This window comes from Takifugu rubripes, chromosome 14 (assembly GCF_901000725.2).
Source record: "Takifugu rubripes chromosome 14, fTakRub1.2, whole genome shotgun sequence".
Taxonomy (NCBI): Eukaryota; Metazoa; Chordata; class Actinopteri; order Tetraodontiformes; family Tetraodontidae; genus Takifugu; species Takifugu rubripes.
Window position 1 is genome coordinate 2,771,581 of NC_042298.1, and position 17,151 is coordinate 2,788,731.

The 17,151-nt window shown below is 46.2% G+C and overlaps 3 protein-coding genes across 8 annotated transcripts; 2 read left to right on the top strand and 1 right to left on the bottom strand.

Annotated features, from left to right (window-relative positions):
- Positions 1-812: 812 nt before the first annotated feature.
- Positions 813-3,242, top strand: trmt12 (tRNA methyltransferase 12 homolog). The gene is made up of 7 exons (XM_003970151.3): positions 813-980; positions 1,131-1,299; positions 1,387-1,585; positions 1,661-1,814; positions 1,927-2,036; positions 2,192-2,349; positions 2,626-3,242. The coding sequence occupies exons 1-7, from the start codon at positions 928-930 to the stop codon at positions 3,010-3,012; spliced, it is 1,230 nt and encodes a 409-aa protein (XP_003970200.1). The 5' UTR covers positions 813-927; the 3' UTR covers positions 3,013-3,242.
- A 1,170-nt stretch (positions 3,243-4,412) lies between these two features.
- On the top strand, positions 4,413-12,009 carry sytl4 (synaptotagmin-like 4). 6 transcript variants are annotated; one of them, XM_029846877.1, is made up of 18 exons: positions 4,413-4,720; positions 4,807-4,869; positions 5,971-6,094; positions 6,392-6,607; positions 7,165-7,274; positions 7,486-7,597; positions 7,668-7,835; positions 8,002-8,083; positions 8,175-8,259; positions 8,362-8,456; positions 8,529-8,627; positions 8,957-9,135; positions 9,483-9,585; positions 9,901-10,062; positions 10,261-10,363; positions 10,438-10,546; positions 10,613-10,821; positions 11,143-12,009. In XM_029846877.1, the coding sequence occupies exons 3-18, from the start codon at positions 5,976-5,978 to the stop codon at positions 11,283-11,285; spliced, it is 2,094 nt and encodes a 697-aa protein (XP_029702737.1). In that variant the 5' UTR covers positions 4,413-4,720; positions 4,807-4,869; positions 5,971-5,975; the 3' UTR covers positions 11,286-12,009. The 6 variants fall into 6 exon arrangements, with proteins under 6 accessions (XP_029702737.1, XP_029702736.1, XP_011608731.2 ...); XM_029846876.1 differs by having other exon boundaries at positions 4,416-4,720; positions 7,671-7,835; positions 10,258-10,363; XM_003970152.3 differs by having other exon boundaries at positions 4,420-4,720; positions 10,258-10,363.
- srpx2 (sushi-repeat containing protein X-linked 2) lies at positions 11,916-16,644 on the bottom strand. Its single transcript, XM_003970153.3, has 11 exons — positions 16,444-16,644; positions 16,240-16,309; positions 15,078-15,155; positions 14,760-14,951; positions 14,509-14,685; positions 14,053-14,176; positions 13,858-13,979; positions 13,353-13,532; positions 13,155-13,288; positions 12,964-13,085; positions 11,916-12,496 (listed from the first exon to the last, which is right to left on the bottom strand). The coding sequence occupies exons 1-11, from the start codon at positions 16,528-16,530 to the stop codon at positions 12,316-12,318; spliced, it is 1,467 nt and encodes a 488-aa protein (XP_003970202.3). The 5' UTR covers positions 16,531-16,644; the 3' UTR covers positions 11,916-12,315.
- Positions 16,645-17,151: the final 507 nt, after the last annotated feature.

The window sequence follows — 17,151 nt, forward strand, 5'->3', positions numbered from 1 at the left end:
CTGCAGGTAAAATAATGTTACTGTTGCCTCTGTGTAAAGAACAAGGTGATGGTTACAGCTCAATATCTGCTCAACCACGTCATATAGTAGTCTTTATAGCCTCCCTGTTGCTAGAGAAATGTTGCTTCATCGGAGGCACAGGGGAAGAGTTAAACCATAAATGCTACAGAGAGTAAACATTCACAGCTCTGTCTGTCTTGGATTTATAGAGCAGAGGTAGACACATGTGATGTTTTGACCAATCTAAAAATGCACTTCCAAATGTATCTGTAGCTGCAGATCTATAAACACAAAAGATAAGGCAAATCATTTTGATTCTTTTATTCTTCTAAAGCTATACTGCACCAAAAGCCCCTACACACACCGACTACAATTATAAAAGGCCAGGATTAAATTAAAAGAATAATTCGGATCATAATAAATAGTTTATAAAGAATTAAACATTTGTCATGTCAATAATTTTTTTGTTTGCAGTTTTTCCAAAATAAATAAAACATAAATACAACATAATGAAGATCTGTCCTCTAAATTGTGAAGTCTGATCTTTGATCATAAGTTTGTAACTGTTATTGTTTTTATTGATAGAAGGCGATCAATACATGCCCAATGAAATAATTAGTTGTTGAAAGTGTCCGTATACCCAATCCCAAATGATAATGTAATGTATACCTAAATTAAGTAATATATAATATCCACTAAATACAATTATTTTCATCACGCTGAAGTGGAAAGCTTGACGCTAAATCTGATGTAATATTGCCACTTGACAATAAAGTTTTACGAATTGAAAAATCCGTCTTTCATAACATGCCGGGTAGAAACAAGCGTGAGAGGTTCCTGAGTGGTTTCCGCTTATATGTAGCTGCAGTAGCATTCGCGGACGGAACTTTTTAAATATAGTCTATTTTATTAGATTTTTCCCTACAAATGGACACTGTGCCCTGTCTTCGTGTGTCTCAGCATCATGCACAACAATTCAGGTAATCGGGCATTTTGTGAAATAATTCTGAACCAAGAGTAAGTTGGTTCCTTGTTAGTCGGGATCCAGGAAACTGTTTTACAACAAGAACAAATGTATTGGTTCTCTGTTGTTTTACTCAACATTGTTTTGTGTTTTTTTTTTTTTACAGGCGACTCTTACAGTCAAACAAATGTCTTGATTTGAATCTACGTTTGTTGAAAGACTCAGCCAATACTGTCCTTCTACCCATTTTACCATCCTGTCTGTCCCAAGTTGATCTTCCATCTCTGAGGACTATGGTGTCTTCAGAAAGTGTCTGTGAAATTGTTTGGCGTCAGGTAATAAAACTAAAAATCGGGTTTACATTTAGTAAACAACAAAACTTTAATAAACTCCTTTTGTGTTTATTGATGGCCCATCTTCAGCCTCCCCTGCAGTCAAAAAAGAGGAGCGGACAAGCGCCTTTTCATAAGCTAGAGCAAATGCTTCAGGAACTTGTGGAAAACGGTGGTGAAGGATGGACGGAGGAACTGAGGAGAGACCTCCCTCACAGCTTCCAGAGGCATGGGGACCTTATCCTGCTTGGGGACAATTGTTTTACCCTTCCACAGTGGAACACATTTGGTACAGCCATCAAACCTGTCAAATTCAGAATTATCACTAGTGATAAGTGCAAGCATTAATGAGCCTTTATTCTAGATGGTGATCTGCTCTGGGCTTCTGTGGCCAAAGCAACTGGTGCAAAGCGTCTGGCAAAGATGAGTCGAATATCAAAGGATGGATTTAGGTCTCCGATAGTGACGATGCTGTTGGGAGAACACAGCTGGGTCACGCATGTCGACAATGGGATTAGGTAATGTCTTTATTAACTGGACACAGCCACAGATAGACAAATATTAAGAATGTGTAGTGTGGATAATGGTAATGTATTGTCTAAAGTTAATGGTGCACTATGTTGTCTTCAGGTACGAGTTTGATGTTACCAAATGCATGTTTTCGGCTGGGAATATAACAGAGAAACTCCGTGTCTCTCAGTTTGACTGCAGAGGTGAAACAGTGGTAGATTTGTATGCAGGTGAGATTATTGTTTGATCCTCCCTATTATTTTTATTTTTATACCAAAAGGTAATAAATAGCAGAAATCTTTTGGCATGATGTTACTCAGTAATAAGACATTATAAGAGTGATTTAAATATTGATATGTAGCCATCTTAACTGTATCTTTGTCAGGAATAGGCTACTTTACTCTTCCTTATCTGGTACATGCGAAGGCCCGACACGTTCACGCTTGTGAGTGGAATCCTGATGCTCTCAGAGCGTTACAGAAGAACCTGGTGACCAACAGGGTATCTGAGCGCTGCACCATTCACCCAGGAGACAACAGAGAAGTAATTTGATTTTCATATGTTCCCACTATTGTTAACATCGATGTGTATCGCCAATAATACTACAACGCTGAAATGAGTCGCTGCGCCCTCTAGTGGTTGCCATTATGTGTTTTAATTTGGAGAAATAAAAAAACAATTCTATTTCTATTACTTATTTATTTTAGACATTTATTAAACACATTAGGTCCATGGCTTATATCCTTTGTATTTGATTTACAACATCTTTTTTTGTGAAGAGCTTTTTATATACTTTTTAAAAACTTTTTTTTCCCCTAGCTTCATCTAAATGACATCGCCGACCGTGTCAATCTGGGTCTCATACCGAGCTCCGAGGACGGCTGGCCAGTAGCCTGTCGCCTGCTGAAAAGGACAACCGGTGGCTTTTTACACATTCACCAAAATGTCACCTCCTCAGTCCCAAACACAGCGGCTGTCCCAGAAGACAATGATGTCACTCTGAGAGGGAAGACGGCTGATCGAGAGGCGTGGCAGGCCTGGGCCCATGACACAGCAAATCGCATTTCCTGTATTTTGGGGGGCATCACTGGTGCACAGTGGATGGTGCACATCAAGCACATCGAACACGTGAAGTCGTACGCGCCCCACGTCCACCATATTGTGTTAGACCTGGAATGCAGGCCAAGAAACGATCATCCAGCCTGATGCCTTCAAACATTCCACTGCAAACACATACATGCAACAGTGTTTTTAGAAACCTTTATTTAACCAGGGCTGGTCCCAACACGACAGATTCGATTTCTCTTGTAAACACCATCTACAATGTAGTAAATTATAATTGCAAATAAAAGCTATGGATCCAGACTAGCAGCATTATCTGTTGCTAAGTAACAGGGGTTTTGGTATGCTAACATGCTAAATAACAGCATGTTAAACTATGATTCAAACTCTTGTTTGCCAATGTTTATTCAAATTCTGGCACATGTTTTTCTCTTTATTTATAGCTTATAGATGTGAGGGCTAAAGACAAACACAACACTGATACCATCCATATAAGGCTCAGACTGAATGTTTTCACCGCTGGTGTGGAAATAATGTGAATCATATGAAATACTCTTTACAGTCAGTGGGTCAGAAACTAATTAAGTGGCTTTCTAGGGATTGAACCCCCAAATAAGGTGTTATCCTCTGGATAATCTGTCCTTCCAGCAGTCAAATCTGCTCCCATCACAACTGTTGCTGACCAAAAATGAATGCTGGGCAGAATCTCTCTGGACCATCTGCTGCGCATAAGGGAAGAAAGGTGGAAAGTCATATAAATTATGGATGTTGCTAATTACAAAACCAAAATCAGCCCTCTCGCTGGCCCTGCAGATGGACAACATGTGGCCAATTCCTCAGTTCTAGCAGGTCACCATGGGTGTAACGAATACAATTTAATATGGTTTTAATCCATTTGTGGAGCCAAGCAGTTTCCAATGAGTGCTCAGGCACAAAAGCAGCACTTTGAGCCTAATTGAGTTGCAACACAATTATCATTGATAGACACCCTTGTGTCCACACTACAGCTTGCTCTTCAAAATGGCTGCTTTTGTCAGGTTTCCTGTGCTAAAGTGGAGCTGGAACACAGATGGTGTTATCTTGTCTTAACCTGAATGACAGCTGGAGTCTTTGACATAGCTGATTGGAAGCTGAGCAAAACTGGGAATGTTTGGAATGAAAAAAGAAGCTTCTTTAGCTTTCGCTTCCATGTCTGGTTGGTGTTTCTGGTGTAAATAACTATTTACATACCACCTGTGGCCAAAACAGATTACTAATTAGTTTTTTTTTCTACATGGAAGCTTTTTAACACACTTAAACAAGAATCCTACAAAGAGAATAGGGAATCAACAGTTTATTTTACTGCAACATACCACCAGGGGGCGCACAGCAGGATTTCGCTTTACACGGATGCTTTTAGAGTCTCATGCATATTTAAATGAATAACGCTTTATTTTTAAATTAGCAGGTTTGCTTATTACCATACAACTCTATAGAAGCCATAATTACAAAGTCAACAATGGGGAACAGTTAAGTTTTAGTTGGGGTTTTTTTTGTGTGTTTTTTCTTTTTTAAACGTTTCCAGCGTTGAGCTCTGGGAGCAAGCCAGCTTTGGAAACGGTGGGAGGGGGCTGTGTGTTTGGGTTCGTTCCATTTTCCACATCCAGCCATTCAGGGATCAACACACTGAAGGAAATCCACCTGTCATGGAAAGTATGGAGAGCGGCGCTCCTGTCGGACGCTGCAAACTTTCCTCATCTTCCGGTACTTCTGCTCACAACTCCTCCGACGCTACCGCGGAGCAAGGCAGCACTTTGGAGGCGACAGGAGGGCAGCGGGGCAAAACAGAGATGTGCTCATAAAGCAGGGGGCGGTGAGCGGTCCATTTTAAAGGCGCACGGCTGCGGTGGGGGCTTGTGCGTCGCCGTTTTAAAACCGTTTTGTTGTGTTTTCTGGCAGAAATATCAGCCGTTCTTCCGCAGTGACGCCGCCAAACGGGAACAAGTCGACGTTCAACAACAGGTGTGTGCAGTTTTCCTCCCTTTTCCTGCTTTATATCCTACTTCCAGACTTCACATTCAACCCTTTTCCCCTAATTCCCTTTAGAAAAAATGGTTTGTTGCGAATCCCAGCGGTGCGTTTCTGAAGCTCCGTTTGCGCACTTTTCCTTATCAGTCTTGATTGACTTTATTCTCAAGCTTGGGATGCTCGTTTTAATAGTTATGTCGATAAAGGTCACTTAAAGTAATGTTCCAGCCTTTTCTTTGCACATGGTTGCGTGTGCCAGTGCCACGCTGCTGCGGTTTTTCCGCTCTTCCTCCGTACTAAGTTACCATTGTGAGGTTGTTCCTTTTTTCTAGTTTCTGTTAAGCAAAACATTGCTCCACTTCGTGCTTTATCTCCTCGTCATCTGGCGCGGACGCATGCGCCATCCCCCCCCTGCAGGCTACCGAGACCTGGTCCCGTAGACAGGCGGCCGCAGGTATTCAAACTATGAGGGGGGGGTGTCCTTTCAATGTTCTTTCAATGTTCTTTCAACCTTTTCCTGCGGTTTAGAATGTCATGTTTCATAACAACCCTCTTTAAATCAATTAACAAGTAACCTAATTCAAGACTATAAGCAGGGCAGATGGTGCTGATCTCCACCCAGTTGTCTTAGAGGGTGGGAACACTGTGAGAGCCAAGTTCATGTTTTCTTTTCTTTTCTTCCTTTTTGAAACAACCTTTCACCCGGCCGCAGGCTCTCTGTGGGATCTCTAAATCCTGTAACATCCTGGTGGCTATTAGTCACTTTTCTTGTCATCACTGGCCGAGCCAAAAGGTTGCTGGGGTTTTTAGTTTAATCCCAGTCTTCTCATGAAGATCTGGCCTAGTTTCATGTTTGCATCTGGATTCCAATGGGATCATCAGACAAACACGGCAGGGACTCTTGTGAGCCAGATGACGGGATTCTGAACATCACATTCATACAAGACCAGCATCTGGTGGCAGTTCGGACGTCAAACATGGGCGCTAATATAGAGATTTCCTCAAATATTTAATGGAAATATCCTGAGTTTCTTCAAAGCTTCGCGAGGCAGGGACTGAACGCAGGTAACCCACGCCGAAGGTTCTCGTTTCCAGGCGCCATGCCTCAGGCTGCAGAGGCCATCAACCTGAGCTTCCTGTCCGAGTACGAGCAGGAGCTGATCCTGGAGGTGCTGCGGCGGGACGAGGAGCTGAGGCAGGCCGAGGACCGGCGCGTGCGGTGAGTGGAGAGCAGGCGGGATCGGCCCCAAGTGGGCAGCTTGGGTCCATTTTCACCTGCATGAGTTGGAGAACGCCGCAAAATATAGTTCAACCAGTTCAACCCCGCATAGAGACGATAATTGAACATTCTAATCCAGCTACACATGCAGAGGGCATCTAGGTGGCTGGATGTTCCAAGATAAATGACACCGCAGCTGCATTTAAATGAGAAAAACCACAAATATCCATTAAACATCCAGTAGGTGCAGATTTCTGCGTTTATTTTTTACCTCTTTCCATCCTCTCATGCCGTCAGGAAGTTGAAGGGGGAGCTGCTGGACGTGAAGCGGAAAGGCGCCAAACGCGGCAGCGGCAAATACAGTCCGCGCAGCTGCGGCAGGTGCCTGGAGCCCCTGAGCATCCTGACTGTTTTCTCCAGCCAGTGTAAGGTGTGCAACCATGACGTGTGTCAGAGCTGCCGGACCGTCTACCCCAACGGCTCCTGGCTGTGCAGCGTCTGCGCCAAAGAGTCGTAAGAGGCTGCTATTTTCTCTTCCTTTAAGCTCGATATTGGTGGTTTTTCAGCTCGGGGTGTTTGCGTTGAGCAATATTAGCTGGGGTTTTTTGCATAGAACCTCTGTTGTCATGTTGGGAAAAGGATTATCATCCCGGGGGGGGTGGGGGGGGGCAAGTCTGTGGCCGTTGAATGATAACGTGGCAGCCGCAGCTATGAGCTCATTAACTTGTGGCTACATGTGTCATAGCGTGTGGCATGAAAGATTCGCCTGCCTGATTCCAGGTGATGTTATCACTCTGGTTGGGTGGAATTTTACTTTGTGTTGTGTAAGAAGCTCAAGCTGCCCATTAGGTGGGAGCTTCCAACGCTGCTTTTATACGGTGAATTTTTAACAAAATAAAGGCAGTTTCAAATGATTAACATTATTATAGGACCCTGAAGCTTGCAACAGTGCTGTAGTGCTGTTAGCTATTAACTAATGCACAAATGGAAGCTGCAGTTGATTTATTTTATTTATTTATATTTATTTATTTATTTATTTAAAGAACAAACCCACTCCTGCTTGATTTCAGGGATCTGAAGAAGCAGACGGGGGACTGGTTCTACGATCAGAGGGTGAACCGTTTCTCGGCGCTGCCTGGACGCGACTTGGTTAAAGTCTCGCTGAAAAAGAAGGTTCAGTGTGAGTACAGGAAGAGGAAGTGTTGACCGGGAATTTACCCCGATCTTAGGGCGAGCTCAGAAAAATTTGGCGAGCGCGGTGTTGATGAGCAGCAGCACTGAGCCCAGTCCGGATCCGCAGTAACCTGACCCTGAGCTTTTGTTTGGCTGTTGCGGAAGTGTCGATTTACACGTGTTGTAAAGGTCCTCAGATGTTGTCTGTGTGCCCCCAGCTAAGCGTGAGACCACTGGGGAAGTGATTCTGAGAAGCGCTGAAGTAAATCCAGACCTTCCCGTCCCCCTGCCACGAAATAGATCCAGGGATCCCCCCGGCGGCATCAAAGGGTGCGCAGCTTATTTCCTGCTGGGGCGTTAATATGCAATACTCACGCCTGCGTTCTTTTCTGTCTGACAGCAGTTTCAGTGAAAATTCAGGATTTCACGCTTCCCGGGAATCGGTCGAATCAAAAGAAGAGAGCTGGGCCAAGCCCTCGCAAAGTGACACCGAGTCGGCGGAGAACGGAAGCATAATCAGCAATAAGACGGGGACGGAGTCTGGCTGCGTGACCCCCGAGCAGCAACGGTAAGCGCACGGCACTTATATAAACGGGCAGCACCTAAAACGACGTTGCCGAGACGACCACAGGGCATATTTTCCAAACTGATTCATAAAGAAAACAGACTTGATCGTTCCCAGGAAATGAAGCAAACGGGAGTTGAGTTTGTGTTTGACTTGTGTGACCTCGCAGGAGAGACGGCCGGTTGGTTCCTGCCAGCCCACCAGGCTCCGGCATCGCCACCGCCGCCGTCCCGCCCAGAGAAGCGGGCTCGGTACGCTGCTTTCAAGCCACACAGACGTGTTTATCTCCAGATTTCAGACCCTCCTCTGCTCACCTTTGCTTCCCCCCCTTTGTGGTGCCAGGAGGCGTCATCGGCGCGTCCGAGCCTGGATCTGGATGTTGAAAGGCTCTTTAAGAAAAGCATCAAACGGGACCCGCGGGCCAACGGTTAGTGCTTCACATGGCTGCGCTCTGTTTTCCATCAGCCAGTGAAAGAGTTTAGCTGATGAGGGTTGATCGATGGGTCTCTCTTATTTTATTTTTTTAAAGAGTATTTATCAACTCTAGACCTACGTGATGGATCTGCCAGGACAGGGGCCTCGATGGGGACGAGGAGCCGCTCTGTACCAGGATTGGATACACGGGTAGGGGAGAAACCAGCCGAGCCACTAAATGTAGCCTGCACCATCCTCAGTCGGGATGTTTTACTGCTGTAGGAAGATGGAGAGGAGGAGGAGGAGGAGGAAGATATTGACAAACTGGTCAGTTTCCATAAAAGATCAATGGCGTGCAGCTCGTCCAGCCTGTACTCAAAGGTAGATGATCCCTGACTCGTCTCGCGGCTCGTTTGAGTCTCGTATCTCTCTGAACAGAAGCAGTTTGTGTTTTGCAGAGCGGAATCTTTCATCTGATCTGTTGATCTGTAGCTTCAGCGCAGCCCCGTCACTAAAGGAAGCGCAAAAAACAGCGTTTCCGTAGTTGCCAAAACTTTCAGGGAGGCGGATCCTTGCCTATTTGTTTAATCTGGCGTGCCTTCTGCTGAGCTCTATTAAATTCTCTCCCAATTTTAGGGCAGATCCTTCAGAATCACTGCAAATCTTGGTTGTTGCTGGTTGAACTTTGGGCCGTGTTGCCGTTTCCGCAGAGTACGCTGGGCAGCCTCATGAGCATTTACAGCGAGACGGGCGACTTTGACAGCGTGGAGGTGAGCGGAGACGTCGTCTTCTCCCTCAGCTACGACAAAACCACAAGCAGCCTGCAGGTCTTCATCAAGGAGTGCCACGGGCTGGCGTACGGTGACGCCTCGCGGCGCCTTTCCAACCCGTAAGTGCAGAAAAACTAGTAGAGCTGCTGCGCTATGCTAGCATTGCTATGACACAACGCGGTGAGCCCCCACCATGGCCATGCGCCTTTTAAAGTCCAGACGACAACATTTGTTGCTGTTTGTGGGCGGAGCCCGACCCTGTCTGCACACACGCGCACGTGCACACGCCCCCGTTGATGTGAGCGCTTTGATCGGAGATATCTGTGTTTACAGCGGTCTCAGTAATCACGCCCCCGGGGCCATAGCCGGAGCTTCACAGGAAACTGGCTGTTGACATGTTCTCACGCCGCTTAGGCTGAAAGCCCTGCAAAGCCCCTCCGGCCTGACGCTTTTCTGTCTGTTTTAGCTACGTCAAATGTTATCTGCTCCCCGACAAAACGCGCCAGAGCAAGAGGAAGACCAGCGTCAAGAGGAACACGGTGGACCCCGTCTACAACGAGACCCTGCAGGTGATGCTGGATCAGCCGCCCCTTCTCTGCTGATATCCTTGTCCTGTTGACTCGCCGTGCCTGTTGCAAACAGTGACCACACCCACGGAGACCTCAAGATCGATATTTACACTGCAGATTAAAATAGCTTTGTCAAATATTGGTTTTAGTCTCGTAGCGCAGCGTTGAGCTCACCCACAGCGATAATCTGCTGCAGAGGAAATTAAATGGGTGAAGGGGTCCGTTTAGAGAGAGAGAGCTTTTTAATGATCCAGTCAAAGACTGCGTATGAAATCACGGCGTTGACACGGAGCTGTGATCCATCCTCTCCCACAGTATTCCATCAACCACTCCCAGCTGCTCACTCGCTCCGTCCTGATCTCCGTTTGGCACCACGGTCGGCTGAGCCGCAACACCTTCCTGGGCGAGGCGGAGATTCCTCTGGACAGCCGAGACCTTGAGTCAACACACCTGGACCGCGTGGCGCTCCTGGCGAAGGTGGAACATTTTACACGTTGCAGATCAACAAAACAAAGCAACGCTCTTTGATTGCTCAATTTTCTTTTATGGAAGCTGCCGTGTTTTTAAGAATTTTGGCTAAGTGAGGCAGCGTGGCACTGGCACACGCAGCCATGTGCAAAGAAAAGGCTGGAACATTACTTTAAATGACCTTGGGCTGGTCTGTTCCCACAGCAGGACGCTGCTGCTCCCCCTTCACTTTTCAGTCACTACAAAGGAGAGCTGGTGATTTCCTTGAAGTTTATCCCCCCTAAGAAGTCGCCGTTTCCCTTATCAAAAGGTAAAACTGCAGCTTTGTCCGGTTTAAAGTGCCGTGGCCCTAATTGCCCGACGTGTCCGCCAACTCCAACTCAGGAAAAAAGGAGGAGCTGGGGGACGGAGGAGAACTGCACGTCCTCATCAAGGAAGCCAAAAACCTCGTTGGGGTGAAACTGGGGGCAACGCTGGATACGTTTGTGAAAGGGTTGGTCACCATGTTTGCCCTCAGAGCTTTCTGACTCTAATCTAACCGTTGTTTGTGCCTCGGTAGTTACTTGTTCCCGATCAAGGCGAAGAGCACGAAGAGGAAGACCAGGCTGGTGAAGAAGAACCTCAACCCTCATTACGACTACATATTTGTCTACAAGGAGCTCAGTCTGGAGCAGCTGCAGGAGATGTGTCTGGAGCTGACCGTGTGGGATAAGGAGACTGTGGTGAGCAACGAGTTCCTGGGAGGAGTCCGTCTAAGCTCTGGCGAAGGTATTGGAATCTTCTTGATTACATCCGCTTGCAAACGAGATGCTTTTTATTTACGTCCTATGCGTCTTATGGAACGTACCAGATCAGGACACCAGGCTGGGATTTATTCTGACATCTGTCATCATGCACATCCAGCAGAATGTGACCTCGGACTCTTTTTTTTTGTTTCAGCAGCAATATTGATGCAAATACAGACATGTTTAATTTCCAGGTGAAAGGATAAATATATTTGTGCTGCATTTCAGGATTCATAGAGCATCCTTGATCTTTACACTTTGGCAGCTCTAATCTTGAATCCTCTATTTAATATTCATTGCACAGGCAGAGTATTAATAGGAAAAGAGGAGGTGGAGATGGACTCTGTGGGAGAGGAAGTGAGTCTGTGGGAGAAGATGATGCAGTACCCGGACTCGTGGGCAGAGGGCACTCTTCCGCTGCGATCCACCATGAAAAAGGGCAACTGAGGACAGGACGGTGCCGGGGTCCTCTCACTCTCCAGGGACTTGAATGAGGAGAAATCGAGAGGCGGGAATGTGGATTAGTTTTGCTTTGAGCCGCTCGGATGGGACGTTTGTCTTGAGAGACTGAGCAGACTGCAGCGACGCCGGTGACCGGTCTGCTGCGTTCCTTCAGATGTTTATGTTGGTAAGCAAGGGATGCAAGACGGCGGTATCCCACTCATATATTATATATATGATATTTCTGTGTCATGTCTAATTAAGTATCATTTTAGCCTCCGCGATCGAATGAACGGTTTAATAAAGGAACTTTTACATATTTAGAAAATCTTTCTGCTTCTCCGTCTTGATCATCTGGTGCTCGGTGTACTAAACTCTGAATGCAGAATCCGTGCATTCAGTTTCAGCCTGTCTACTTAAATCCTAACCCCCTCCCCCCCATACGGAAATCAGAATGACTGACAGTTACCTGTTTACAGTCGGGGCCATCTGCTTGACTGCAATTTAAAATCAGCAGCTTTGGATTCTTTCCTTTCTAATGATACACGTCCAAAACCGACGGATACAAAGTGTCTGGTGTTGCCACGGTTGCTTCATTCTACAATAATTTCACCCTGTAAATAACAAAGACTTGTCTAAAAATAGTTCATGTTTATATAATTGCATGATTTGAACTGGTCAGATTACCTGGAGTTATATTTTCAGGCAATAAAAAAGCAGTCGAACAATAGAAACACTGGTTTGTCTTCATTTCTGTATCAACTTAAATGCCAGAAAAATAAGGGGGCAAAAAAATGAACTTTACTCTTTAAAATGGGTTTGGTGTCACTACTCAAGTGTGAGAATATAATCAGGTGATAATTAGATTCCTAGACAACAGTGCCAGCACTTCAGTGTTACGGTAATCACATTTCAACGCGTCAACATCCCCGTCCCCGTCCCCTCGGGACCCGCTTCCTGCTTGATTGTCCTTCTTTGTCCCGTTTAAGTAATACTGATGTGTTTATCCCCATGGCAACCGCGGAGATCTATCCAATTAGTCGCAGAAGTCTCTGTTGAGCTCGAGCCTCTCCCGCTCTTCTTCTTCCAGCAGGACGTCATCGGTGTAGGCGAAGAGCTCCTCTGACGACATCGGGGTGATGAAGCGCTCGCGGTCGACGCCGCGCTCGTCCAGCAGCACCATGCTGAAGTACAACCTGGAGATCCTGAAGGCTTGTCTGCAGAGAAAAGGCTCGATGACGCTCAGGAAGACGCTCAGACGCTCTCAGAGCGGAGCTAAAGAGAGCAGGGACCTGTGGCTGCTCACCCACCTTCTGCTGCTCTGAAACAAAGCGCTGCCAAATGAAATTCTGCTAAATAGATGCTAATTCTGGACATTTCCATGGCACTTGGGTCTGGTTGGACTTTGAAGCTCAACTGCTCATTTATTGAACAGCTTTTGGTTTTGTTGTTCAGAACAACTGATCTTATTATAATTACAATCAGACGATCCAGCAATGAAAAAGTAACTGATAATCAGAAAATTATGAATTTACCACATGTGGTGAAAAGTACTACAATGACGAACCCCTTTCCTGTTTAATGTCTTCACTCAAGGCCTTAATCTAAGTAGTTTTTCCAGTTTCAGTGATTTAACCACTCTGAAACCCACCGTGAGCAACATGACCAGTGATGCTGGAGTTACCTGAGACCCTCGATGACATCAGACTCCAGCGGGCTTTCTTTAATGCGACCCGTCTCCTTTGGCGGCGAGCCCAGGAGCTCGATCACCGTTATGCGTCGCAGGTCCAAGCCGCAGTCCGACTTCTGAACGGGAGGAAGAAAAAAGGGTTGAGAGGGTTAAAGTCATCTGCGGAAGGTGTGAACCAGCCTCACTTGTATCATAATGTTCTGCAGCTGGTAGTCTGGGTCAGACAGGTCGGGCGCCGACAGGATCAGCAGTCGCCTCTTTTCATAGAACTGATCCAGGAGAGCGCCGAGCGTCTTCACGTCCGCTTTGATCTCCAGCGCTGCAAACACACAAAGTCGTCATCCCGCCTTTCTTCGCGTTTCCCCGGGTTGGCGCGGACTCACGTTCACACCGGGGGGGCTCCCCGTCCCAGTCGCCGCTGAACTGGCAGACGCGGCTGGATACTCCCCTCAGCTCATACCCTCCGTCACAGCGGTATTCGCACGTCGCACCGTAGTTGTTTCCATCCGAGGTGCAGGTGACGTAACCGTGCAGAGGCGCAGACATGGTTGGGCAGCGTCTCACTGGGCGCAGCAGCAGAGACGGGAGACAAGAACACTACTGGGATTGTTTGGGACTTGTGGAAGGTGGTTTCAAACAAATTCAAACTGTTTTATTGGTCAGAATTCTGACCTGAATCTCAGAAATACAAAACAAAATTAGGATTTATGTTAAATTCAATCTTCTGACCTTGATCACAGCTTAAAGATTTCTGACAAATCCACATTTTTATCAAAAATGATTTTGAAATAAGGGCCCAAACCATAAAAACCATCAAAAAATGATGGATCTAATCATGAGCCACGATGGTAAATGAAGTACTAACTTCACCTGGAGGATTAAACTTACCCTCAATTCGCACAATAAACTTGCATCCAGCTCTGTTCCTGGCCTGATCGTACACTTTGTATCGGATTATGTTTGGTCCCTCTTTAAATTCCGTCCCCGGCTCCTGGCCGACTAGGATCACTCTGTGGAGAGACGACCACGGTCAGCCACAAGAGTTCTACTCCATCTGATGGGGAAAGAAAAGGCGAGACGCACTCCAGCGATTTATCAGCAGTGTCTGATACCACCGGTGGGTCCCAGGTCACCACGGCGGTGAGTTTTCCAGGTTCTGCGGCCTTCAGTCTGGAGGGAGGGCACTTGATCCTGGGAGGATCCATATCTGAAATAAACGGGCGGATACTTAGGAGAAAGGAAGTCTGTTAAAAAGACAACCTGGACCCGGTCCAGAGCTCTGACGAGGAGGCAATAATGCTCGTTTCTCACGTGCATGTGAGTTTATGAAAGGACAGTAGGAACTGTGAGGCTGCTGCGCAGGTGGACCGATGTTGGAGTTGCATCCTGGCTGTAACTGACCAACAAAAACGGGAGGCGTTTCTCATTTCTGCCAACACTCTTTCAGGTTTTGCAGCAAAAAGGTTAAAGACTCGCTGCTAATCACACCGGCACACAGGGCGGCGGCCGCGCTGATGCTCGCCGATTCCTTCGGCTCACCTGTGCACACGGGCTGCGCTCCGCTCCACGACCCCCCGGACAGACAGGTGCGCGAGTGTTCCCCCTCAAAGCGATATCCAGGGCTGCAGGTGAAGTCGCACCTGGAGTCCACTTCAAAGCCACGCGTGCACGTGTACCTTCCGTGTGGAATGAGGTGCAGCACGCGGCAACGCATCTCTGAAACGGCACAAGCAGAACATCGTGATGTTCGGCAGCAGGGTCCCGTCAGACGTGTCGGAGGTTCCACGTACTGCGGCAGAAAGCCGTCCCGGACCAACGGCGGGTCGGGAGGCAGCGGATGGAGCTCCGGCCCAGCAGTCTGTATCCTCTGTCGCACTTCATCTCACATCGGGTGCCCAGCGTGCTCCTGTAGCGGCCCCCGCGAGGAGAGTAGCAGGTGGCCTCCCCATTGGTCAGTCTCACAGAGTGACACCAGAAAGGGTCTGTGCACCAAGCAGCAGCGTTATCGCCTGACAGTCGGCATCAGAGGCCTGATTTACGTTTAGATTCATCTCAATGATTCTGCTGCTGTGCAACGTTACCGACAGCGCTATATGATTTATGATTACTTTTGTAGTCCAGCTGAGGAGTCTGGTCTTCTTCAGTGAAGTCACTGTAGGTTTCTTCCACCACGGTCCCCATGGCAACTAAAACAAACAGAAAAGTTTCTTTTGATCATGATCACGAGTGTTAAATAGATCACACACGAGCAGACCTCCAGGCACATGAAACATCCCCCATTCCATCCCCTCCAGGTTTCATTAGCTGAAAACATTCCAGTAAAAAGACCCCCGGACACACAAACCAGTGACATAATGGAGAAAACAGCATGAACGGCAAGAATCTGGCTGTTCCCTTGAAGGGTGGCACTTGGTTTCAGTTGCTTCAGGCAAGTTTAGAGACATGTTCATCTCATTGTGGACTGAGCTGACTTGTTTACAGCGTTCTTCTCTTCATTTGGTGCCATGAATCACTCTTATTACACAAGACTTCCTTTTATTCGCCATCTTCTGTGCTCGGCATTTGCATTCGAGACACTTTGAAATCCTGAGAAATGTCTCTGCGAGTGGAGCTGAGCACAAACTTTCCAGTGTGTCAGCCCTCCTCTTGCTTTACTTTCTGTGATCATAAGTGATGCACAAGATCCATACTTCAGTAGAAATTGCTGCCTCAGCATTTTTCATCTCATGAGCCAGATGTTCCACTCAGCAGAACTTCACAGCAAGCCCCCAAAAGAAGAATTAAAGTCATCAATCTGATGGTCTGCAGTGTTTAGGTTGCATAACTCAGATAATTTTGCTGACTAATTAGAGTTACATGCACTAACATCTCTTTAAGATGTCCTAAAGGAGTTTCCCTCGGTAACTAAATAGGAGTAAACACAGCCAGTTAGAATCAACTGGATCACCCGGAGGGTTGAGAAAACCATGAAGTGTTCAGTTTTTACATGTATCTTCTGTTATTGTCAAGATTCTGAATAGCTGCCTGCTGGAAAACGTTGCGAAAGAGCTTAAAAACCCAGCAAATATGCATTTCATACAGCTGTTACTGCAGACATTTAGTCGATTTAGGCTATTAGCTTGAGAAAAGAGTTCATGATGAGATTTACCACAGATTAAATAGAGTTTTTATATCAAATAAAGGCATCAAAAGGACGTGGGAACGTGGATATCCTTTTGTTCTACTCTTAATTTACTTCAAAGACTTACTTTACTGTATTTACACACATACCTGTGGAGAATAGAACGAGCACAGCGGCAAAACGTGTGATGGGCATGTCAGAACCGCAGGGATGAAACTTCTGGGGAAGGAAAATAAATGGGTTTTTTTGCGCCAGCTGATGCAGATCATCCAATAAAAGTTATGATGGAATCCAGAGAAAAGAGGCAAATGAATTTAGATTTCCTCTCCGAAGACAAAAAAGGTTCGGCTCACCAAACTTTCCTTTCTGTAAAGTCGTGATCCTTTCACGTCCTCCTCTTTAGAACCAGATGGTGGCGCTGTTTCCACTTCCTCCCACATAGAAACGGAGTTTTTGCAACTTATGGGAGGAACGTATGAATATACGAAGAAACAGAAATAAATGGTGTCTTTTGGAACGTAAAAATATGGTTTTATTTGCCGTTTATAAATCAAATTGTCGCGTCAACTCAGACTAAAACCTTATCAAGCTAGAAAGCGCGTGACAGGAAACCACACGACTGCTCTAAAATAAAAGCCTGACCTACATTTTTAGTAAAGGTTAAAAATAACCGGGATGAAAATAAAAAACAACCAAATACATGAGCAAATGCATACAAAACAATTCACTTCTGGTGCAGAAGGAGGTTAAAAAGGTCTTGAGTGATACAGAACCCGGCTTCCAGAGCCAAAGAGTGAAATTACAACTTCATTTTGAAGAAGTAATGTTGTCCACCTTGTGGTATCGTGGATAATAAAGCTTTTCATAAACACACTATAATGGATCCCCAGCTGAAATCAAATAAAAATAAAGTTCGAAACTGCTGCGCCGAAGGTATTGTTTTATTTTGAAAGTTCCATATTATTTCGGGGTGTTTGGTGACTGCCACTTTAGATCATATGTAGTGCACTTTTCTGTTTATATGACCCCCCAACGAGCAACATTTAATAAAAACCCGCTTC

What these genes read in the sequence shown, in the direction of transcription:
- sytl4 (XM_003970152.3), top strand. Translation starts at nt 5,976, where the DNA reads ATGCCTCAGGCTGCAGAGGCCATCAACCTGAGCTTCCTGTCCGAGTAC. An exon ending in GTGACCCCCGAGCAGCAACG is followed by an intron (nt 7,836 to 8,001) that starts GTAAGCGCACGG and finishes GTGACCTCGCAG; the next exon opens with GAGAGACGGCCGGTTGGTTC. An exon ending in GCGTGGCGCTCCTGGCGAAG is followed by an intron (nt 10,063 to 10,257) that starts GTGGAACATTTT and finishes CTGTTCCCACAG; the next exon opens with CAGGACGCTGCTGCTCCCCC.
- trmt12 (XM_003970151.3), top strand. Translation starts at nt 928, where the DNA reads ATGGACACTGTGCCCTGTCTTCGTGTGTCTCAGCATCATGCACAACAA. An exon ending in GTGAAATTGTTTGGCGTCAG is followed by an intron (nt 1,300 to 1,386) that starts GTAATAAAACTA and finishes GCCCATCTTCAG; the next exon opens with CCTCCCCTGCAGTCAAAAAA. An exon ending in CATGTCGACAATGGGATTAG is followed by an intron (nt 1,815 to 1,926) that starts GTAATGTCTTTA and finishes TGTTGTCTTCAG; the next exon opens with GTACGAGTTTGATGTTACCA.
- srpx2 (XM_003970153.3), bottom strand. Translation starts at nt 16,530, where the DNA reads ATGTGGGAGGAAGTGGAAACAGCGCCACCATCTGGTTCTAAAGAGGAG. An exon ending in GGAGCCCCCCCGGTGTGAAC is followed by an intron (nt 13,289 to 13,352) that starts GTGAGTCCGCGC and finishes GTGTGTTTGCAG; the next exon opens with CGCTGGAGATCAAAGCGGAC. An exon ending in TGCAGAACATTATGATACAA is followed by an intron (nt 13,086 to 13,154) that starts GTGAGGCTGGTT and finishes CCTCCCGTTCAG; the next exon opens with AAGTCGGACTGCGGCTTGGA.